Source organism: Peromyscus leucopus, chromosome 8a (genome assembly GCF_004664715.2).
Source record: "Peromyscus leucopus breed LL Stock chromosome 8a, UCI_PerLeu_2.1, whole genome shotgun sequence".
NCBI lineage: Eukaryota > Metazoa > Chordata > Mammalia > Rodentia > Cricetidae > Peromyscus > Peromyscus leucopus.
Window position 1 is genome coordinate 30,484,912 of NC_051085.1, and position 24,848 is coordinate 30,509,759.

At 44.9% G+C, this 24,848-nt stretch overlaps 1 protein-coding gene across 1 annotated transcript in view; it reads right to left on the minus strand.

The window, feature by feature from the left end:
- Window positions 1-6,669: 6,669 nt before the first annotated feature.
- Ust (uronyl 2-sulfotransferase) overlaps window positions 6,670-24,848 on the minus strand; it is a 284,504-nt gene continuing 266,325 nt past the window's right edge. The window contains exon 8 of the mRNA XM_028861084.2: window positions 6,670-7,069. Within this exon, the coding sequence (XP_028716917.1) occupies window positions 6,789-7,069 (281 nt within the window). The 3' untranslated portion in view covers window positions 6,670-6,788. The remainder of the gene's footprint in view (window positions 7,070-24,848) is intronic.

Genomic DNA, 24,848 nt, shown 5'->3' on the forward strand with positions numbered 1-24,848 from the left:
AAATGACAAGAAGGTGGAGACTAGAGAAAGACAGCTCTAGCCTTCACCGGCACACACACACATACCACACATGCCCTTAAAGGAAAAGGAGTGGGGCACCTTCTCTTTAAACCGTAACCTCTAAAATAAGGAGAAAATTCTAGAACAGAACATTAATTTCATATCTGCCTTGAATGTCTGTTTGATAACTAATAACTAATTATAAGGCCTTCTTTGGTGGAATGGGGCTACATTGCCAGCCCCAGTTCCAGGAGAGCCCAGAGTGGACCTGAACCCAAAACACTAGAGTGTGGTAGGTGGGCCTGGGTGTGTCTGGCTGCAATTTATTTTTACTCTGGGTTCTGGGTCAGTAGTTTAGAGCTGCAGAGATGGTTCAGTCTGTTAAGTGCTTGCCTGAAAATGTGGGGACCTGAGTTTACCCCCCCCCCAACCCATTTGGGAAAGAGAACAAAACAAAACAAAAGGAAAAAAACCCAGCTCGGCATGATGGTGTGCCTATCACCTCAGTACAGAGGTGGCAAAGTTAGGTGGGACCCTACAGCAAAGTCTAGGCCAGTAAGACCTTGTCTCAAGGGTCAGGTGGGTGGATTCGAGCTGGAGACATAGTTTCCTGGCTAGACACTTGCTGTACAAGCCTGATGACCCAAGTTTAATCCCTGGGACCCGTGGAGAAGTAGGAAGGAAAGAACTGACTCCACAATGTAGTCCTCTGACCTCCTCACATGTGCCTTGGTATGCGCATGCTCCGTCTGTCTCTACCGCAACAATAAATAAACGGAAATTTATAGAATGAAGATGGATGGAGCCTGAGGCTTGAGGAATAACACCTGAGGATGTCCTCTGGCCTCCGCATGTCCTCACTATACAAACACATTCACCCCCATGAACACACACATGCACACACACACACACACACACACACACACAGAGGGGTGGGGTGGGGTTAGCGTTAACTATTGACCTAGAGTGTGCGATATACTTGCCTCTCTCCTCTGAGCCTTGGTTTTCCGCTGGAAAATGAGGAGACGATCCAGGCTGCTCCGCCGTCCTCTACTGCAGCTCCAGGAATCTGACTGTGGACTTTCTTCCTCCTGGCTGGTGTTCAGTTCTGCTATGGCTTTTCTGAAGGAAGCTGGGGGTCATGGAATGAACGGAGTCCCCTCAAAATACACGTTGGCCTAGGGTCTCAGCAAGTTAAAAGGAGGCCTTCAGGGCGAGACCTGACACAGGACGGCTGGATAGAGACGTGTGAACACACCGAGGGAGGACCATGGGAAGACAATGGAGTGGAGATGGTCATTTGCCAGCCAAGGAGAAGCTTTAGAAGCCAATATGGTCAATGTCTTCATCTTTGCCTTCCAGCCTCCATGCTGAAGATTGCAGTAGGTGGTACCCTGCTACAGAAGCCCAAGATAATACAGCGGGCTCTAGCAACTTTTCTTGACTTTGAGAGCAATTCTATGTGTTTTTCTTTTTTTTCTCTTCCTTCCTTCCTTCCTTCCTTCCTTCCTTCCTTCCTTCCTTCCTTCCTTTTCTTTCTTTCTTGTTTTTTTTTTTCCTAAGTTTTTTTTTTTCTTTTCCAAAACAGAATCTCTCTATGCAGCTTTGGCTGTCTTGTAACTCACCGTTTAGACCAGGCTGGCCTTGAACTCAGAGATCTGCCTGCCTCTGCCTCCCGAGTGCTGACATTAAAGGTGTGCGCCACCACCGCCTGGCTTCTCATGTGCTTTTCTTAATAGATCGGGTTTTACCCCAAAGTAGGCTTTCTTGTATTGGGATTATCAAGTATTTTCTTCACTTTTTAAAAATACATTTCTTTATCATCAGATAAAGTAATTACAGTAAAATAAAACTACACTTTCTTGAAGGAAACTTCACAAGTTTGACCCTGCTTTTCCTATATAATTTTCTTAACTTTATGTATATTGGTTTGAGGGTGTCAGATCCCCTGGAACTGGAGTTATAGACAGTTGTGAGCTGCCATGTGGGTGCTGGGAATTGAACCTGGGTCCTTTGGAAGAACAGCCAGTGCTCTGAACCACTAAGCCATCTCTCCAGACCCGACCTTGCCTTTTAAAAGTAGCTATGGCTCATTATTCTACCTTTCATGACATGCTGCCTGCAAGGGTTAATTTTCATTGTCAATTTGACTGAATGTGGAATTACCTAAGAGACACACCCAGAGGTATGTCTGCGAGGGAGTGTCTGGGGAGGTTTCATTCAGAAGAAAACCTACCTTAAGTGTTGACATCACTATCCCACGACTGGGCCCCAGATAGAAAAGAAGAGTTGGGGAAGAAGCCAGATGCGCTCCAGCCTTCTTGTCTTTCTGCTTCCCAACTCCAGATGCAATGTGACCGGCTTCTCATACTTGCCTCCTACTCTCTCCTACCACCGTTTCCCCAACAGGATGGCTAGAGTCCCTCAAACCCAAAGAAAGTCTTCTTTACATGAATGTTGTCAGTGAAGGAATACAGTATATATATATATATATATATATATATATATATATATATATATATATATATATATAAATTGATTGAAAATCAAATAGTTCATTAGATTAACCCGTGGGTACTGACCTTAGAACTTCACGTAAGGAAGTTTAGAGCAAGCAAGCCATGCTGATGTGGCACAGCCTGCCTTTGGCAGTTCTCTGGATTTTAAATTTCATTCAATCAAATTCAATTTCCTGAGTTACAGGGCGGGGGGATGCATGAAGCAATAAAGAGCCCTCTCCACTTACCACCTGTTGAGGAGACACTCAGATTTCTTAAACAGTATTATCAAAATAGACTTTTCTTGCAGTGAATGCCCAGATTCTGATTCTTTTACACAATAGTCACCTGTAGCTGGAATGTAGTATACAACATTTACAAAACACTGAGGGGGATCTGTCTCTGTCCACCCCCTCTCCCTCTCTCCCTCCCTCTCTCTCTCTAAATTCCATTGCACCACAGCATTAACACTTCCTAGCGAGGTGTTTCCAGCATGAAGCCCACTCACTGGCAAGGTAGAATAATCAGCCTTTGAGGCTCTGCACTCCCGTGATTCCAGTGAGCTGACGCACTGAGAGATGCGGCAGGTCCTTCCTTTCCTACCCTATAGTGCACACTGTAGATACATACGGTGTGGCTGAAATGACTATTGCTTCCCCACACCATGGGCACGTATTTGAACACTTGGTCCCCAGGTGCTGGCACTGTTTTGGGAGGTTCTGTGTAGAAACCCACAAAGGTTTCCTAGTGAGAACTTACTCAGGTTCTGAGAATCTGAGCTTGCTTTACCCAGCAGGGCTGCCTAAGGGGATGATTTGACCACGGCTGGGCATGTTTACCAGGTGTTTGGAAGGGTCTGCACTTGGCTGTGCGGTATGCTTTGATCTAGCAAGGGGGAGGACTTTTGCCCCGCCCCTTAGCATTGTTATAAAAAGTCCTTTTGAAGAGCCAGAAGGGGCCGGTGGATTTTGATCCAGGTCCTCCTGAAGCTATCCTGTGTTTCTGTCCGTCTCCTCTCCGCTCTGTTTCTATCTAAAAGTTTCTTATTCCTCTCTCCTCTTCATAGGAACCCTTTAAAAGATGGGAGCTAGCCTCACACAGTTATGGAACCTTTAGGGGGTGTAGTTTTGCTGGAGGAAGTACATCCCTGTAGGGCTTTGGAAATTTGCAGCGCTGCCCTACTTCTCTGATAAAACGTGATGTAAGCTTCCTGCTTCTCCCATACCTGCCCGTTGCCATGACTCCCACACAATTATGGACTACCCCTTTAGTACCATAAACTAAGATAAAGCCTTTCTTCCTCAAGTTGCTTTTGGGCATGGTACTTTATCACAGCAACTGAAAAATAATTATACTACACTCACAGCAGATGAACAATAAGCCGATCAGCACACATAGGAATAGAGCCAATTTTTTAGTATTTTACACATACAACTAGATGAATGAATGGCTAGCTCAAGGTTTTTAGCAGGGGTTTTTAATTAATGAATTTTGGTGTGTATGTGTGTTTGAAATTTTTTTTTTGTGGGGGGGATCATAGTTACAAGGATGAAAGTTGATAGATTTTTCAAGGACACACATTAAAAAACAACAACAACACATCTTGAGGAAAGAGGGAAGTCTTTAATTTCCAACTACCAAAATAACAGAAAAAGGTCAACTTATTTATATTCATTTATTTCTATGGGTAATGAATAAGTTAAGGAACACTTCACCTCAAACACAGATTGTTTTTTGTTTAAGCTAAGCTAATGCTTTAGTTCCATATATATTTTCAAATTCCCATCAATGTCAAACACCATTTTTTAATCCTTAAAAAAAAAAAAGATTTACAAGCACTTTTACAGCATTCAAGGAAGTCAGCTGAGGGTTCATAAGAATAATTTTCCTTTTAAAAAACATCCATCTGACCAAAATAAAATCATTTTAATTAACTCCTTCCTGAGTAACTAAAACCTTGGAATGTGCTGAAAGGTTATAATAAATAAGGCAAGGACCAAACTAGCTTAAAATGTATTTTCTTTTTTAAATTAAACTATGTAAAATGTACAATATATTTCATGAGATACAAACTATGTCGGGCCAAGGCCCAGGTGAGCTGATGAAGTACCTTGACTTTTGGGGCCTAGGGGTGGGCTGTGTGCTGGGAGAAGACACCACGAGGGTCCTGCAAGTAATAATAGCCCCCTCTCCTGAGAAGTGACAGGGACCACGGGTGGGAATCAATGCCTTGGAGCACACAGCAAGTGCTGTGCAAACTTCTAGGAAGAAGGGGACCAGCTTTATGAGCAATCAGCTGTCCCGGTGTCTTAACAAGAGCAGGGAAAAACAAGCCAATACAACTTCATCTTCAGACTGTGAGACTGCACACTGGGTGTGTAAGCTCACCGACACTCTATATACGATGTCATGGACATGACTTGCTGCTCTTCTTCTACTAGTCTGGAGAATGGTGGCTGTTTTCTAGATTGCTCTGGAAAGTCTGATTAATGGGAAGGCTCAGGTCTCTCTGAACAGCATAAAGGCTATTTCCCCTTCTGTGAACAGTTCTGTTATTCACTTCCTGTCCCAGTTCTCTGAGGCAGAAAGGAGGCTCATGAGTGGCCAGTACTGGACTTCCGTCTCTGTGATTCCTGCCCTTCCCTGGGTGCCCGTGGGCTGGAGCCTTCTTAATGCATTTCATGATGAAGTAGCTTCAGTATGTATGCACTGGACTGTTTTCAAAATGACTGGCTTTAGACTTTGGCTTGTGTCGAGTTTTAGAGAAGGAAGGGGAAAAATGCTAGAGAGACTTGATGGTCTCTGGGAAGCAGAAACCGCGTGGCTTGTGTCAAGTCAGAGTCCTGTATAAACTAACTTACTTGGCTAGTGTTATTCAAGGGCCGGCTCTGGGGTAAACCTGAAGCAGATACAAGTTGTCACTGGTGTCCTGCCTGCTGCCACCACCACACTCTGGCTCTCAGCGAGTTGCACAACACCCAACAGAGAGAATATGCACTTTTCAGGACTTTTTTAAAAGACAGACACAATTCAAGGAATGGAAGTATCGTGGGTGGTGGGGAATTGGCGGGAGGGAAGAAGTGGAAGGCATATTTGGGTGCAAAAGGCTTGCCCAGTGTCTACTCAGGTCACAAGGGGTTGCCAACCTACTCAAACGCTGGCCGAGCAGTGCCCTGTCCAGAAGTCTTGCTGTTTCTGGCATTGATATCCCTGGGAAAGATTATTGGGAGCAAGCAGGTTCTGTAAAATACGATTCAACTGCTGTTTACACAGGACTTAGGGAGGGCCCTTTGTTACTGAATCACAGCAGCTCTTGCAGGTCTAGAAGTTATGAAAGAGACCAAATTCTGTAAAGCACAATTTGGCTGTGAGTGTGCTTGGGAGAACTGTGCCTGGTGGACAGCCACGCTTACGATCCCTGGCATAAATATCAAGGCCAAAGGTAAATCAGTGTCTGGTGCTTCCACTTGGAACCACCCAGGAGGCAGAGAGGCTTCAGATGGCCACGGCCTTCTCCTGATGCCACACGGCCCTCATATTTGATCTGTCCCGCCCACACTTGACATAACAGGCAAACGCCGTTCCTCGTTACGCTCCTTCCAAACAGAATGACACTTGAAAATGGAATGTCTCGGTGGAGCTTACCATGCGTGCGCTTTCATCTTGACAAGTTTCCCCGGCTCTGATTGGGTGGGTGCCAGAGCTGTCTTACGTTCTCGGCGACAAGTACTCTGTTCTTGGTGACAGCGTCCCCTGAGATAGACCAGAGGCTGCGTCCTACCCTCCATAACCAGGGGACCCTCCCTCGTGTTCCTTTCGGTCCCCTTTCTACTACCAGATGCTTTTAGACCCCCCTCTCTCTGAAATGGTTGTTTCTACTGCAAGATACAAATCTGGATGGATATCTACTGTGGAAGTAATATTTTTAGAGACACCTTATGATAAAATGATAAAAATGATTGGGCTGGAGGACACATTTCTCCCTCTTCTCTCACTGTAAGGGGTGGGCAGAGGATAGGGAAGGCTGTTTTATGACGAGGTGCCTTGTGCTGGACCAATCTAGTGTATCTGGAAAGACTCAAGGAGGCAAGAAAAAAAAAAAAAAACAGAATAAAATTAAACAAATAAAACCCGCAAAACCGGGCATCTCCCAATGACCCCAACATGTGGGAATGTTTTGTTCTTTTTAATGCACCCGAGCATTAACGAAAGTTCCTTCAGATGTTTTCTTCCCCAAAGAACTTTCTGGGAAGCAGGGCACACAGCCGTGGTGGCGACGTCACGCTGGTATCACCTCTTATAGATGTCTTCCAGCCACTTCTCATCATCTTGTTCCTCGTCGTCGATTGGCTCCTCGGTCTCCAGAGGGGTGGGAATGAAGAACTGTGGCCGCAGAGGAGGTCTGGTGCGGGACTTCAGTCCCAGCTTGCGCTTCAGCAGGTGGAACTGCTCTTTGACGTAGTGGTAGAACTCGTACTCATACCTCATTCTCTGGTAGAGGATCTGCAGGGCCTCGGGCGAGGGGACAGTCTTCTTCACGGTCACAGTCATGTTGCCAAGTTTCCTATGCTCTGGAAAAGAACCAGGGAGTCCGTGAGCAGCTATCCAGGAAGGCCTTGGCTCAGGAGTAACCAGTGTGTGTGTGTGTGTGTGTGTGTGTGTGTGTGTGTGTGTGTGTGCCCGCAGGCGTGTGTCTGGGATTGGACATTCAACGAAGAGAAGATGTCCCCCGGGATGTGGCCAGGTGTCTCATTTCTAGACTGGAGAAAAAGAACTCACTTGTTTACAGTCTCCTCCAGTGTGTTCCAAAGTGGGTAAAGGCAGGTGTGGTAGGCCCCCGCCACTTGAGTGGATTAGGAGGGAGGATCATGTTGGAGTTGGCAGTTAGCATATTAGTACAGTGAGACCCTGTGCCAATGAAAATGAATAAATAAATGGACACTGCTGTGCTTGTCTTCTACAAAAAGAGAGGAGAGAATGAAGAAGAGGAAGAAGAAAAGGTTCTTGTGAATAATAATAATAATAATAATAATAATAATAATAATAATAATAAATATTATTATTATTGAGACAGGGTCTATTATGTAGTCCTGGCTGTCCTGGAACTTACTGTGTAGACCAGGCTGGCCTCTAACTTAGAGATGCACCTGCTTCTCTGACTCACCTCACCCCCCAGCCCCAGGGCTGGAATTAAAGGTGTGCACCACCATGTCAGGCTGGAGTCTTGTGATTTTATTATTTACTAGTTAAATGATTGGAGCCAAACTGTTCTAAAATGAATCTGGAGAAGGTTACAAAAATCACATAAAAACGCAGCCATTGGCTGAATATTTCACAGAACTAGGCAGAGAGAATGCAGGCAGGAAAGGCAGACTTGGGGAAGGATAGCGGTTTCCTCCCCCCCACAGAAGGGCTCTCAGCTAGTGCTCCTGGTCTTCTGTTCCCACTCCTCTCCAGGGAGGTAAGCCATGTACACTGTACCCGTGGTTCCCATTTGTGTGCTGGGGAAGGAGACTAAGAAGCTGCTCCTGCCCGGCAGTGGTGGCGCACACCTTTAATCCCAACACTCGGGAGGCAGAGCCAGGTGGATCTCTGTGAGTTCAAGGGCAGTCTGGGCTACCAAGTGAGTTCCAGGAAAGGCACCAAAGCTACACAGAGAAACCCTATCTTGAAAAACCAACCAACCAACAACAACAACAATAAGAAGTTGCTCCCTGGGGCAGGTGCCTGTCTGTGGACCACACATCCTGTAGGATGGTGCACGACTTCATGCCACACATGTAGTCATTTTCTTGCCTACCTTCATTTGGCAAAGCTGGCATCTGGACTGCCATCTCTCTGTCTCCACTGTGCATTTATCAATCAGAGGAGAACCCAAGTGCGCGCGCGCGCGTGTGAGAAAGTGGGTGTTATTTATTAGCCCCTCAAATCCCACAGGCAAGTACCCAGAGCACATGCTGGGTCATCCTAATGACTTCGGTAGGAGGTAGGTCAATAGGCTGCAACCATTCCAGCAGCCAACAAAGCATTTTAGCACATTACACTGTCCTTAAAATAACAGAGCCACAATTATTACTAGGTATGAAACCATTTGGAAATGGTTTCCATGGAGTCTCTTAACAAAAGGCTTCAGTGGAATTAGCAACATTTTAATAGTATCCATGGAGTGAGTCCAGGATAGCACATCTGCTCCCGGGCAGCCACGGCTCTGGGGACTCTGCTCAAATTCCTTCATACTGCCTTACTTTAGCCACATTTTATAAGGCAATGAAATCTGCAGTGAGATCCCAAGGGGTCTTTCCACACAGTCGCACCACTGTCCTGACCAGTGTACCCACTTTTGGGAAGCATTGGTCATAACAAACAGGCCAAGCGGTCTGTCTGTCTGTCTGTCTGCAAACTCTTTAGAACAGGCAGAGAAAGCAAAGGGGAATTTCTCATTTTCAGTGATGAGAGTTTAGAAAGACCCTTTCTTGGGTAGCAAGAGATCCCCAAGTACACACACACACACACACACACACACACACACACACACACACACAGAATGGGCTCTTGCCCACCAAAATTCATTTTTGTGGGGGTGGGGTTACGGCAAGGACTTAGGTATCCTAGGCTGGTCTTGAACTTGCTAACTGCAGCAATCCTGGACATCAGAATATAACCATTAGGAAGTGAAGGGCATCCACGGGCACCCTTTAATAACTTCCAGGGGTGCATGGCTCTCACACTTACTGGGGACATTTGCAAATAAAGAATCCAAGCCAGAACACTTTCCATGCAGGCAGGAGATGGGGAGGCAATGCCAAGGTCAGTCTGGCAGTGCATTTGGCCCATGGAGTATTTGTTTAGAAATTGACTTAGTTGTAAGGACTTGGTCTATTTCATGTGGAATATGAATTTCTTAGAGGGAGGCCATAGAACTCAACATGACTATCCCCCCTGAAAGAGATGGTGTACTCAGACCCTAAGTGCCAGGTCATTATTTTATGTCACCTGCCTCACTGCTATAGAAATTCTCTAGTCCCCCTGCTTTAGAGGTTTAGAAACTCTGGGTTTTATACACGGAGAAAGCAAGTATTTTAAGTTGATGCTCCTCCAATCAGGCCTCCTCGCTGTGTCCACTGCCACCTCATTCCCCTCTCTGTACAAATATTTATTGAATAGCCGTTTAGAGCCAGGTGCGGGCTTCAGAAAGTGAATGGGACATTGTCACCACCACCATCCCCAGACATTCTGACAGCATGCCCTGTGCCAGGCTGGGTGAGATACACACACACAGGGTTTCCATTCTTGTGAACCCCCACTCACAATGCTATGGAGTCATTTATCACCTTTACAGACGGGGGCTCTGGAATCCAGGAGCCCTGCTCAGGCTCACAGAGCCGGAAAGCAGAGAAGCTAGAAGTTGGGTCTGAGACTCCGACAAGCTGAGCCAAGTTTCAACCATCTCCATGCTGAAGTGGAGCTGGTCTCCCAGGCTACGGGAGCACCTCCTCCTCCCACAGAACTAGAGGCCTCGGGCAGGGGAAGGCAAGGCATTCTGGTTTGTTGCTTGGCATTAGTACTTCCCCTCCACAGTCAGAAGCCAGTGCCGGTGGATTTGTCTTACGTACTCTGAATAAAGATGAGGCTTTCATGCCTACCTTAGAGATCTCCACTTTGCCCAGTTCACCAGCAGGCACCAAGGACCTGAGAGACTGGCTCAAGGTGATAAGCCTAGTGTGTGAAGTCCTGAGCCTGGAAAGAAGGCTTTCTGATTCCTTCCTAGCACCTTCTGGCTATATCACAGGCTATTAATTTCCAAATGGAGTGGAAATCTGTAACCACCCACTTCTCCTGGCCCAGTGTGTACTCTGGCATTAAGGGGATTGGCCAAAGAGAAGGGCCTTGAGTGTTCTATCACTCAAGGAGGGAGGCAGTAATGTGGGGCGTCCGGGAGAATCTGCTGAAAAAGGGAGCAGCCAGCAAAAGTCTTTTCAGAACGAAAGGGTCTGTGTCTTTCTCTGTGTTAGCTCCCCATGGTTCCCATCTCCACGCCAAGACTATAACAACGGTCCACACTGGTCTGTTGATTTGAAATCTGCATTTGAAAATCCATCGGGAAGACTGGATTAACCCCAAGGGCAACTCTGGGTGTTACATAGGCTGTTTGTTGCTTGCTAAATTCCCTTCCCACCTGAGGGTCTTCCCTACAAACCTCCATGTCTAGAAATCGGATTTCTTGACCCTTCCCACCTGAGGGTCTTCCCTACAAACCTCCATGTCTAGAAATCGGATTTCTTGACCCTTTTCACCTGAGGGTCTTCCCTACAAACCTCCATGTCTAGAAATCGGATTTCTTGAGGTAGGCTGGGGAAGTCACTGCTGCTCTGGACAGGTCGTGGAATCTGCTCCCCCGTCCCATTCTGTTGAAGAAGCCATGTAATGGTGATAGGTCACTTTCACAAACAGTAAAGCTGAAGAATTACCACCATAAGGGATGGTTTGCCACAGACTTAACTATCTGTGCTGACAGATCACCTTACAGTTAAAAATTTTGTGCTAAGTGTATTATAACGATAGGCAAAAACTGAAGAAATCCAAGCACCACTGGTCTGAGGGACATCTGTGGGACTCTTGTTGTATCAATGGTGTTCAATGATTTGGTTGGCCACCATTTTTGATATTTTTTCATGTTGTTTTTTTCCATCAGAACAAGAAAATGCTTTTTTTTTTTTTTTTTTTTTTTAAGTGAGGCTGGGCAGGAGTGACAGTTTGCCTCCAGAGGCTCAGGCAGGAGATTCTCAGGGCTCACAGGTAGCTAGACCAGCTGAACTGTTAAGCTCTGGGTTCAGAGAGAGACCCTGACTCAATAAATAACATGGGGAAGAACTGAGAAAGACATCTGATGTCAACTTCTGTCTCTCTCCACGTGTGCACATTGTACACGTGTATATACACCCATGTGCATGTACATCACACACATACACAGACAAATATAGAAGAAGTAAAACATTCATTCAGATCACACCCATTTGGCTCTGTGCCAAGGGACCCACTGTGGACATAATTTAAATGGGGTCCTTTTGGTCAGCCTTGAATATTTCCTTGTGGAAGATGTCATACTGTGCTCCAGGGAACATCCTCAGAAAATTGAGCTTTCAAGGGAAAGACTGCCCAGCACAGACAAGTCCTTCAGGGCTTAGGGAACCTCACCCTGGTTCAGTACCGTGGCACCACTACATGGGACACAGGGGCCATCACAAAATGTGCAGATGCTATACCAACACCTGGCCCTTCTAGGGTGCCACCCTACTCACAGTAGGCATTCAGTGTTCAAACATGAGAATAAATATTGCTCACCAAGAACCTAGCTTGTGTGTAAGACTGTGTGGTAACAAGCGTGATGTGTTTAACTCCAGCTGAGGCTATGAATGGATTTGGCTTTACTGACCCAGATCTGGACATTTGGCACAAGCCTCAACTCTCTCCACCTCTGCTGCATGGACGCGATGTTTAGACTGGTTCATAATCTTCGGGACTCTAAAAAGTCCCTTTGATGTAAATACAAAAAGAAATCACAAACCTGCCCCTTGCAGCCTCCCCCCCTGCCCCTCTTAGTCTGTCAAACACGTATAATGGAAATACATTGTTGCCTTGATTCTGGGCCAGGATAAACAATCTGGAAACAGTGTGTAAACTCAGCTGCGGCGGAGGACAGAGGCCTTGCTTTATGACCCTGGAGATGGTTAACCCAGTGTAAAGAACCAAACCTCATTGCTGACTGGAGCTGTGTTTTGATGCTGGACAGACTCTGCGGCTCCCCTTCTCCATTTGAGAGAATGAATACTCCACAGTGACTAGAGGACCTCCCCCTCACCAATCTAGACTTGTTTTAAACCTGTTGCGGCAGAGGTCATGCGCAAGAAATGGGTATGAGCTTCGTAAGTGAGGTCAAGTTTTACTGGGGTTGGGGGCAAGCATCATCAAAAGATAGGCATCATTGTTCAGCTTCCGGTTAGCTGAGTGGTGACTGCCGAGAGGCCCTGCCGCCTTAAACAAGCATTCTGTTTTTAATATCTGCATTTTTATTATTCCCTGGTTGGATTACATACAGAAATTTCCAGCACACAAAGAGAAGCACACTTTCTCAGGTGACAGGTGTGATGAAAATCACCATCAGGTGGGGTGGAACTGGAGCAGTAGGTAGTAGGAGAGGGAGCACCAGGGTATGCGCCCCCGGGGCTGAGGGAGCACCATCGTATGCGCCCCGGGGCTGAGAGAGCACCAGGGCATGCGCCCCAGGGCTGAGAGAGCACCAGGGTATGAGCCCCAGGGCTGAGAGAGCACCAGTGCATGCACCCTATGGCTGAGGGAGCACCAGGGCATGCACCCTAGGGCTGAAAGAGCACCAGTGTATGCGCCCGGGGGCTGAAAGAGCATCAGGGCATGTGTCCTGGGGCCGAAGGAGCAATGGGCATGCACCCCCGGGGTTGAGAGAGCACCAGGGCATGCGCCCCAGGGCTGAGAGAGCACCAGGGCATGCGCCCCGGGGCTGCAAGGCTAGCAGTTCCTGCCGAGCCTGGCACCATGCTGGCTGCCACGGAAACCGTGTGAACACGATGTGTGTCACAGATAGAGTAAACTCATTTCCTGAATTATGCAGGGCGGCCACACAGTTCAGACACATGAAATACCACTGCAGGGCAGCCAGGCTGCCCTGCAGCTGCGAGCGGCGGAAATGAATGTGTGTCACTTGGACTTCACAGCGATGGGCGGGGCTGGCGGGAGCAGCTTTTGATGTACCTCTTGCAGCATGATTGATGGCATGCGAAGGTCAGCTTCTTGGAGGTATGGCAATTAAGAGAGAAAGGGGGTGGGAGGGATGGGGGGAAGGCACTTCACCCAGCGACTCTGAGCTTAAGGTTGGTAAAGTAAACAGAGAGAATTTTTTTTTTTTTTTTTTTTTTTTTTTTTTGGTCTTCGTTTCACATCTAGAAGTATAAATAACTAAAAACTAAGTTGAGATCACTTTGAATTTCAAGAGAACCTTTGCTCTGTGCAGCCAAATGCAAATTACATGGTTTTCTCCATTCCCCCAAACTGCGAGGCTCCTTTGATGCGTGAAAATGAAGGCGTTTTAACACTCAAAATCGGCTTTGATACTTGGAAGCAGGGCCTCAATAAAAAGAAGCAGGAGAATGCACTTGGCTTGCGTGGAGTGGGTCACCGAAAGTCCACGAAAAGACCCAAAAGAGCCGTTGTCTATTTTGGGATGGAGGCTAGCTGGTCAGTGGTCTGCCATGGGTCATGTAGCTTTAGAAATGTCACACAGGTGGGATCTCCATTCCATAAAGATAAAGATAGAGGGTGGCCTGCCGGAGTGACTCCTGCCTGGGTGATTCAACTCCACATCAGTTATCTTGGAGCGTGCTGAAACTGCTAAGGAGGCAGTGGCCATGGTAGGCGCTGTGGCAGGGGCAGCAGCTGTGGTGAGGTAGTGGCTGGTGGGGCGATGGTGTTGGTAATTCGTTGCCAGGACTTTGCCTGGACTCAGTACACACATTAACTGATGCTGTATTGTGTATCCACTAAGCCCAATGCAAAGAATATGAGAACCTGTAAGAGCTGGAAACATAGACCCACCCCTGAGAAGGAGCAAACAATAGACAGACATTCAGACATGTAACAGTCCTGCTATTCCACCTGGGAATCCTCGATCCCCAGGGACCTGGTGGGCCTCCTTCTAATGGAAAATCAGAGAAGTGGCAAGAAGAGGTACCACAAGCTTTGATCTTTGGACTGAGCAAATGCGTTTTTGTTGTAGGTTCAGAAGAATGCTCTGGGTCAACAGATAACCTAGGATGGATACCAGCACCGGCAGGGGCTGTACACGGGTCTGGGGATCTGCAGTGTTGATGATCACTGCAGCCTTCTAACTACACATGACGATCCTGAAGCTTAGACCCAAGCACCAGGGCTGGGAGAGACACCCTGTCCCTCCTGGTGCCATTCACATGCTGAGAGGGATGTGCATGGGGTCACCCCAGTGCCTCTCTAGGTCAGGGAGCTAGCAGTTGGCTTTCCCTGGCACCCAGATTTGGTAGACAGAGGGTAAATTGCTTCCAGGTATTTTCTCCCCAAGACTTTACCCCAAATCAGTCAACACAGCTTTGAAAGACTCTACTACCCGAGACACATATACATGCTTCTCAAAATAGTGTTTTGCTGTCAGATACAGGCCCAGACATGGGATAGCAACAATAGAATGAATTTCTGTTTAAAAAATGTCTGGAAGAAAAGCCCTACTGGAAGGCTCATCATGGCTTTGTCAATAAGATGTACCTTCTTGTGGGCAATATATTATTGTCTTTTACTTGAAATCAGGACTGACAAATGTGGTTTTGTTACTCTTTGTACTTCCGTTAATTTGTCTGGTGTCAAAGTATGGAGACCCAGGTCAATGGCTGATGAGGAAATCAATACCCTGGTGAAACAGGTAGCTTACCGGAACAGAGACCAAACAAAGCAGGGTAGCATACAACTATTATCTCAACACTCAAGAGGTAGAGGCAGGAGCAGCTCATGTTTCAGGCTAGCCTGGGCTACACAGTAGGACTCTGTCTTAAGAAAAGAAAGAAGAAACAAAGATGGTTAGGAGAAAGATCAGCCTTGCCCTTCTAAGTTCCTTTGGCATTTGACAGTTCTAGAAGCTTGACAATAGGTGGGATACGGAATTCTTCATTGCTCACCACTTACATTGCTCATCATTTACATGGTTCTGGAAGGCTAGTGTTACTTATCTTGTACACATTCTCTCTCTCTCTCTCTCTCTCTCTCTCTCTCTCTCTCTCTCTCCCTCTTCCCCTCCCCCTCCCCCCCTCTCTCACACACACACAAAGGAGGCACCCCTAGAGAGATTTATTTCTCCTTCAGTGTGCTCAAGTTCACTGCTGAAATCTACCCCTGATGTTAGGTCTACGGCTGACACCCCCAGACGACAGCAGAGACACAGGGAAATTCTCCACCTGACTTTTTACGGTGGTTAGTGTGCTTCCCAGTAATCGGGTTACTTACGCAGTTATACATAGGGTTGTCATAAAGCCCGAGGGAGGCACTTTGTCCGCTTTATAGCTCGAACCTTTCTAAGAGACAGTAGTAGTTTTCAACTTAAAAATTCATATATCTGCACACACAGATGCTTACATGTGTATATATAAATACATTCATAAATAGAGGTTGGCAAAGTTTTAGGGAAACTTGTGGAAAAATTGAGACACTAAAATGCCTTTTAATCAAGCCACAATTATTACTATAGCAACGCATTTCCCCTCAGTGTTTTTATTTATGCATGTGAATTACAAATACATTGGTTATATTTTATTTAGTTTTATGCTCTTTGAAATTTAAATTGCCACATGCATTTTTCTTTATCCTTAATTATTCCAAGTTCACCACTCTACCCCTTTAAGACAAGATCTTATTCTGTATCCAGACTTCTCTGGAATTTATGCAAATCCTCCTGCTTCAGCCTTTCAGTAACTACTAGAATTTACAGGTGTGAGTTGCCACACCCAGCCTTTCATGCCCTAATTTGCAGCACATTTTAAGATATGATGTCTGAATATCATATAAACACAACATTTCAAGCCGGGCGTCGTCATCGTCGAATGCCTTTAATCTCAGTACTTTGGAGGCAGAGCCAGGTCTGTGAGTTCGAGGCCAGCTGGGTCTACAGAGCGAGATCCAGGACAGGCACCAAAACTACATGGAGAAACCCTGTCTTGAAAAAAAAAAAACAAACAAACCAAGAAACACACACACACACACACACACACACACACACACACACACACACACACACACAAGAACCCATTCCTACTCATAGGATTTTTGTTTGTTTGTTTGTTTCTACAACTCTAAATAATATGAGATGGCATCCTAATTGGCTAGTGAATGGGGGCCCTGTTTCCCTGAGTTCAATGCAAGTTCAGATGCCCAGGGGTCAGTTTTCTTCCTTCTCGTGCTGAGGCTTCAATTCCACCAGCTCTATGACATTCATATAAATTTTATATAACGCAATTCCCCTAAATGGCAAGACATAATCTGTGATCTGTCGCTTGGCTTCCTGAAGTTTCAGAGTGTTCAGTTCCGCCTCTATTGGCTGACTATGAGGGTGGAGAGAACTATGGCAGTGAACTTGTTGTGTAGGGCTGCTTATAGCGCATGCGACATGCAGCAAACCCCGGCAGTTTGTACTGTACGATGATTACAATCACAGACGTGAAACAGTCCCCCCGTTTTTCTTTCTTTTGGTCATTCTAAAAGGATTTTTAATAGGACAGAGTCCATTGCAGCCTCTGTTTGGTTTTGGCACTGTCTCTATCACTGTCATCGGTCTTGATGAGTGACCTGACCGTGAGTCCCCAGAGCCAGCAAGTCGGATGCTTTCTCTGGAATGTTAACCATGGTGACATTTTGATAAACCCTTCCAGGACCGTGAATGATGAAGCTGGTCGAGGAGGCTGAACATGCAAGATAAGGGAGATATTTAACCTCCTGCCCAGGCATTAAGAAGCTAAGTTAATGAGAAGCACTACTCAAAATAACTGTTCCCGAGTCACGGAGTGTGAGATGAAGTTCCGAGGATGCCATCAATTCCCCCAGTGTGAATGCGATGCCCCCCTGCAAATTTGATCCGCTCGATCTGGGCAACCCTGAGCACTGGGTGGCAGCAGGTGTCGGAGGGAGGTAAACTGCCTCCTATTTTCCCCATTAACTATAAGATCTACACTACGTGTGCTGGAGAGCAGGCCACACATTTGCAAGTATATCCAACAGTGTGCCTTAAGCAAAGGCCTAAGGAAAAAATGCAATGAAAGTTCAAATCCCATTCATAGGGGAGGCCCAGTTGGTTATTTAAGTTATCTAAGTTCGAAATTGCCAACTGAATGTCAGAAATGCCAGGGCCATCTGAGGGAACAATGCCACGGTAAAGTCACAGGGCTTTACAGCAGAGTAGCAACTGTTTGATATTACCATTTATGTACTGTAAAAACGTTACAGACACAGTAAACTTGCAAAGCCAACCTGGGAAGAAAAAAATATATCTTAAAAAATGGTACCATATAGTTTTGGAAGTTCTTGTTGTGGCAGGAACATGTCTTTGTAGTTGGAACTAAATGTTAATGAGAAACATTAAGCACTTTCATGCTTCTGATGTGAAAAAGCAAAAACAAACCGGAAGGAGCATGGATGTGTTTTAGGCAGAAGCTCGGCAGCGGGCTGTAAATGAAGGCCGTCGGGGGGGAGGGGAGGGGGAGGGCTCATGAGTGGAACTTTCAGGCCCAAGGTTAAGAGAAGCTGCAGATGCCTGTGGCGTTGGTGAAAGAGAGGACAGCCAGCCAGGACAGACTTGTGTTGCAGTGCAAGCCTGAAAGGTGGTGATGTGTGCCAGCTTCCTTGGCCCTTCCTGCACGCTCTCTCTCTCTCTCTCTCTCTCTCTCTCTCTCTCTCTCTCTCTCTCTCTCTCTCTCTCTCTCTCTCTTCCTTTCCTTCTATTTTGCCTCCCTCCTCCCTCTCTCCCCCTCCTCCTTTTCCATCCCTCTCCTCTCCCCTCCCGCCCCCTCCTCTCCTTTCCTCCCTTGCTTTCTGTGACTGGAATTGAACCAAAGGCCTTGTGCATGGGAAGCCAAGCACAGACCTCCGAGCTTACAGCCTCACCCCTAGCCACCTTCTCAGCTAAAACAGAACACAAGGTTTACAAGGAAACAACTCACCAGGGTGGAAGGAGCATGCGATAGATCGGAAGAAGCCAAGACAGAGGCACTGAGGTCTTTTTTAAAATGCTCTAGCTCTCAACAGGCCTCATCATGTCTGGTTCACTTTAGAATAGCTTTAAAGCCAGGTGGGGGAATGGGCAGGGGTGAAGGGATAATCTGAACTGTCATTCAAGGCAGACTTCCAGACTGTATTCAAAAGATGGAAAAGCAAAGATGTCTGAAGAGGAAAATTCAACTGGAAAAGCTGCAAGCCATTACATTCTAGATTTACTGGAGCATGAAATGAAATTTCACGATGTTCTAAAAACAACAGCCCAACTGCTTAAAACTGAGTAAGCGAATTGGCATTAGAGCCATACCATACTTTTATCTCATTTTGATATAATAGTGGAAACTGGTTCATAAGGGCACAATCCTCTTTTAAACCACGCACATTTAAAGAAACATGAAGAAAAATCACCTCTAATTGGTTCTGCCTTCCAACGAAACCATACTTGGATGACTTTCAGCAACTTTTCCTCTTGACACCTGTCACAGAGTGATTGATTTAAAGGTCCCCATGGACCTGACCTGGGCTGTCTACAGTTCTTATAGCCCCAAGGGTAGGGACCCGAACACACACCTTCACTGCTACATCTCTTGAGTTTCCACAATGGCTGTGGGTCTTCAGACAGAAATACCGGGGTGGGGTTGCGGGGCACGAGCTTGATTTTCAAATGTCCCTTCTCCCTGTCTTCCTCTTTGAGAAAATTACCAACGATGTCTGGTCCAGGGAACAATGCAGTCAAGTTCCATGACAATGTCATAGTCTCTATGTCACTAGCCTCTGGTCTCCCCCGCCCGGTGACCTCTCTTAGACTCACACAGTAATCTGGTACCTGTCACGTTGTAAAATAGAGTTCTTTGACAATTGAAAAAGAACCTATTACGTGTTACCTTTCAAAAGAGAGTTCTGACGTCACCACTCGTCTGTGTGTGCATGTGCTCAGAGGTCAGAGAACAACCTGTTGGTTCTCACCTTCTACCACATGGGTCCTGGGGAATCAAACCTAGATTGTGAGGCTTGGAGGCAAGTGCCTTTATCTTGAACCATCTTGCCAGCCCCAATAGTTTCTTTATAAAACTATATGAAGTCATTTGTTTTCTAGTGCATGTCCCCTGAGGCCCCAACATGTAAGATGTGCGCATTACTGGACTCATGATAGAGTCAGGAGAATCTTAGCATGCATGTGATTTCTTTTAGCAATGATAACATTGTGATGCCATGAACATAAATTGCTGTAGACAATGATCCCAACAAGTTGCGTACCCTCACTGGAAACTCCTACACCATTTCTACACAAATGGATCAAATGCCATATCTTAGATATTACAAATGACAATAAAATGAACTCCCAACTTCTTGGCAAATTAGAGGGGAATGAAATCTCTTTGCTTCTTCTTTGTGAGTGGATTTAATTCCTTCCTCCTTTTCTGAACATTTGCAGAAAAGCCCAGTACACAAGAAACTTCTACTTATTTTTTATTTTTCCCTCTCCATTTTCCCCTGCAAAGTCCAAAGCACCAGGTGTTATGGGCACCATGGGGAGGGAGCTAGAGCATGCAAAGTATCATTCCTGCTCTTAAATTCTGCTGACCCTGGTCAGAGGCAACACAGGATCATGGGAACCACAACTCCTGTTGTATCAATCCCATGTTGGGTGATTCTTGGAGATCAAAGTCAGGTGCAGCGTTTCAAACCATGTGCAATATTTTTGGCTACCAGAACCAACTGTTCAGAATAGCCTTGGAGATGAGCTCTAAGCATTCACTTTTTGGCCACAAGAATGTGTTGAAGGTGTTTAGACCACCATGCCTCTGTATTCTTGAGGTGCTTAGATCCCATTTCCCATATGTCAATGGTTGCAACATAATTCTTTAGATCCACATGGAGTGTTTAAGAGGGAGTTAGGTTTCAGTTCCATATAACACCCTTAGTTCATCTCCGGGCTGGAGAGAAACATAGATGACTACCTTTTCCTAATGTAAAATAAATATAGATGGAGTAGGTTGAAATTCAAGTTTATACTTTACAGCAGCAGATGATGAACAAGCCATTCCATACTGTCATGCTAAAACTGGATGATATATGAGTGTGGTCTATAGACCCAAAGATGAACATGGAGATAAGAATGCTAGCATTTTAAGGGGAAATGCATTTCACTGTAAGTGTGAAATCTTTTCAATTGCTATCCACAGCATACCAACTCAGTGATATTTATGAGTAATAAAAGGCCTTTGGAAAAGATTTGAAAACTAATAATTCTTTTTAGCACCTTAAGAAGACCCAACTACAATTTAAGTTGATTTTTACTAGTGAGTAATCGGATTTGTTTCTGACTGTGTATTTTGACATATAATGTAAAAATAAATGTTAGTGAATGTCAACTCACTTTAAATTGAATAGCGAACACATCCTAGAATATTTCTCTGCCTCTGCAACTAGAATGGTTAGCATACTAAAAAGAGCCTTTAAGTTCATCAGCCTTTGGTTTGCTCACACATTCTAAGGAACCTCAAGACGCCAGCAGTCGCTTAAAGCAACCAGGCAGAAAGGGTCTCCATTTCTGCTTCGCTATTTTAGGAAAATAAGCAGTTTTGCTTGGACTGTTTACGTTCTTAAATTCCATTCCCCGATGCCTTAAAGACCCTTATGAAAGCCAAAGTTGTTGACACAGCAGAAACAAATGGCTTCACTGTTGTCCAGGCTGGGCCTTTGCAAACACCTTAATAAAGTGGTCATTTTCATAATCCCAACCATTAAAACCTTTGCCCTATGAGAAAGAGACTAATACATCAAGATGTCAGTGAACAGCCTCATGTCAGCATCGCCCTGCTTCCTAGAAACACTGACTTCTTCTTAGGGATTTAGCAGAGGAACCTGCCCCCCACTCCTGCTTCTCAGTTAAGCTGCTTACCCACACTGATGTTAGTTAGCCTCTTCTCTTTGTTCTTTGCATAGAGAGGGAGTGAAGGTCATGGCCACACAGGCGTGTAGGGGTCACCCAGGCCTGGGTGTTAGAGCTGCCTCTACCGACCGCCAGCTCAGTGAGGGCAGAGGGAGGCCATGGATCCGCTCCAAGCTGATGGTTCTTGAATCTATAACCTCAATAAAATTATAGTTTCTAATTCATAGGACGGCTGTTAGGACTAAATAAAAAATACAACAAAGGGTTTGACAGCTGGTCCTGAAAACTAGAAGACCCCAACAAGAGCAAAAACTGCCATCACTATAAATGGAGTTGCTTGTACGAACCCTGACCAGTAACAAAAATAAATAAATAAATAAATAAATAAATAAATAAATAAATAAATAAATAAATAAATAAAACAGTCATTAGTCTAAGAGGTTACAAAGGACGGGTTCTCATGTACAGTGTGACCACAACTGACTCTTGTCAGAACAATCCTGCACAAAGGCCCTTTCACCTTTATACAAAAGACACTCCCTTGAGGACATCTGCCCAGCAATTGTTTGTTCAACCTCAGACCAGCACCACCCTTGTTAATCCTGCGGCCAAGGACTGCTAGTTCAAAATGTCTTGTGTAATCCGTCTCATTTAGGCTTAACAAACTTCCTCTAACCTTCATGTCTTTGAAGATGCTCATCATCTGCCATGGCATATATATTCCCATAGCTATGTTCTAGTGTCCCAAATAAATATCATTACTCCTTAACATAATAATAACACAAATCTCTGTTATTTAGATTGACAGAATAATAACAAATACAATTCTCTGTTTCAAAGTGTTCTATTGAAACATCAGTATTCTGTCATCAAACCAGAAAAAAAGTTGAATTCCCCTAATTAAAACAAAAAAGAATTCAAGTTTGAATTTAATCAAAACTGAGAGTATATTACTAACTCCATGGAATTCCTTACAGACATATCAAGTCTTCTTCAAAAATTTAAGAACTTCTAGTCCAGGGACAATATTTCTATTCTATACCATGTTCATGAACATTTATGGAACTTTCTCCATCTACGTATTCATTAGCTTTACAAAAGTCTCAGAATGGTTCTTGCTTATAGATACCACACAACTTAAAATCAAACATACTTTCTTTAAAACATGAACAATATATTTTGGAGGCTCCATGTATTTTTCTCTCTGGTCCCATTTGGGCAACATTATCTTTTTAAAATTTTGTTTTAATGTGTGTGTGTGTTTGTATGCAGGCATCTGTATGCATGTAAAGGCCAGAGAACAACTTTCAAGAGTTGCTTCTCTCTTTCTACTGTGGGCCATCTTGTTAACTTTCCATTTTTTCTTGTCTTGCTCTTGGCCTGTCCTTGACAAATAACAAGCCTTCAAAAAAGTTAAGCTTTGTGAGATCCCCATTGCCATCACCATACTAGCTGGATATTTGAGGGAAAAGACAATGTAATGATAAAGACACAAAGGGTACATCAGGTCCCTGTGGACATCAGGAACTGTACCATTTAATCCTTGATCTGATTTCCTGATTTATGTAATGTGAGAAAACCAATTCATCCTTGTTTCTTATGGAACGACATGCTATTTAATTAATGAAAAAATAAAAAAAATATCATTTTGGGATAAAATTGGAATTTCAGTCAAAAGTCCCAAGGATGCCCAGAAATTGGTATTAGAAAAAGCAGGTCCAGTCAAAGACCCTTTGCTTTCTGTGCTGGTCTGTCCATTTTCCCCAGAATGTTAGTTACTTGGTGGAGCCAGCTCTGTTTTCTACATCTCTTCTGATTGGATATAGGAATATTGGCTATTCTATCATTCTCTAACCTTGAGTATAACTGTTTCCCATGGATGTAGCTGTACAAGAGCTGGAGTATATTCCAGTGACCATTAAAGGAAAAGCTTGCTGTTTGCCTAGTCCCGGCCTGTGGAATCCACATCACACCATGAGGGCTGGCCTTTGACCTCCAACATTCCTATCAACTCCAAACCCCATCATCCTTCCCTGGAGCCTAAACTCTGTCTTAGCTGCCTCCCACCCAGTGGACACACATGCCTGGCTGTTGCCCTGGCTCAGGCTTCTTAAGTCATCCTAAGGCTCATGGGTCTTTACGAACACTGTGAATAAAATGGAGAAGAGTCAAGAGGACATGTTCAGGTAGTCCCGTTCCAACTCACCTCAGCACTCCATTTTTCTCCTATCTCTTGAGTTTCAACATTTTTCTAGAATTAGTATTCATCACATAAAAACTTGGAATCATTATTTGTATTCTCCAGGGGGTGTGGTGCTGATGGCTAACTTCTATCTAAAGGAGCGTCATGGCTTTTATATTTATCACTTAATTTTGAAGGAATTTCGAAAATATACTTTATGGAAAGATATCAAGGAGGCCTAGCTTCACTCCTGAATCATGCTGGTGTTTTCTTCTCAGCAAGGAGCCTCATCAGTCACCAGGAAGAGTAAATAGGCAAATGTCACTCGAGCATTCCTGCAGGATTGTGCTATGGAATGCAAGCAGAAGTTGGACTGTCCACACCTACCAAGCCTAATAAATCAGTGCCCTCTGGATGTCGCAGCATGGAGACTTTATTAGGTGCCACCTGTAATCACTCAATTAAAAACAAATAAAGGATGTATGCTTAAGTCTCAGCCCCTCACACTGAAAATAGCTGCACTGTTCACATCTGGTTTGGCTAAACCCTGATCCTGGTATTTTAATCTTAGAAGGTGGCACGTTCGCTGCTACAGAGTTAAGGCAATTTGTTCTCCAATTAAGGACAGTTATGCACTAATGGGAAAGATCTATGTGCTCCCTCATATAATGAAACCATCCAGTGTATCTGCATGGTTGTCCCAAATGGTCAGGCTCCCAGACCTGATGCTTGGCCTTCATGGTTGGTGTCTGCAATAAGATAAACATGGCAAGATGGTTAGAGAGATGAGAGAGACCTAGAATGTTAGTATTTCAGGGTTTGGAATCTACATACATTTCATACCTCCTATACAATAACCAGGAAGTACTGTGTGTGTGTGTGTGTGTGTGTGTACATGTGTGCATATGTGCTCATGCACATTCATCTCACAGTGGGTTTTTAAAGAACCACTGACAAGAACTTGGCAGATAGAATCCAAAGAGAAGTTGTTGAAGCAAGGTTAGAAATCTCTACAGAAAGGATCTGGCAGTGTGACAAACCACAAGTAGAATGCAGAATGGCGCCTGTGTGCCTGAGATCTTCACCTGCCCTTGGTCAACACTGCCTATCCTGTAGGGACTTACAGGGCGCAGGGGAGGGACAAAATAATGTGTGTCTTAGCAATGGCCAAGTGACCCAGGGTGTTCTCCTTTCAGGACGTTTTCACCTGACAATTGAATCATTTTTCCCGAAATGTTTCCCATGTTTAACATTCCACGTGTTTATGATATAATATGTGGAAAAGTTTAAAAATCATCTGTAACTGCAGCACACAGGTACATGACTAATAGCGTAAGCATTTTGAGGCATTTCAACTTTATCGTTTTCTTGTGCTTACACCGTTTCTCAAACACAGTGGTATTGTCTTATAAATACGGTTTGCTTTCCTTTCTTGCTTCAAGTCCCAACACATGTCACA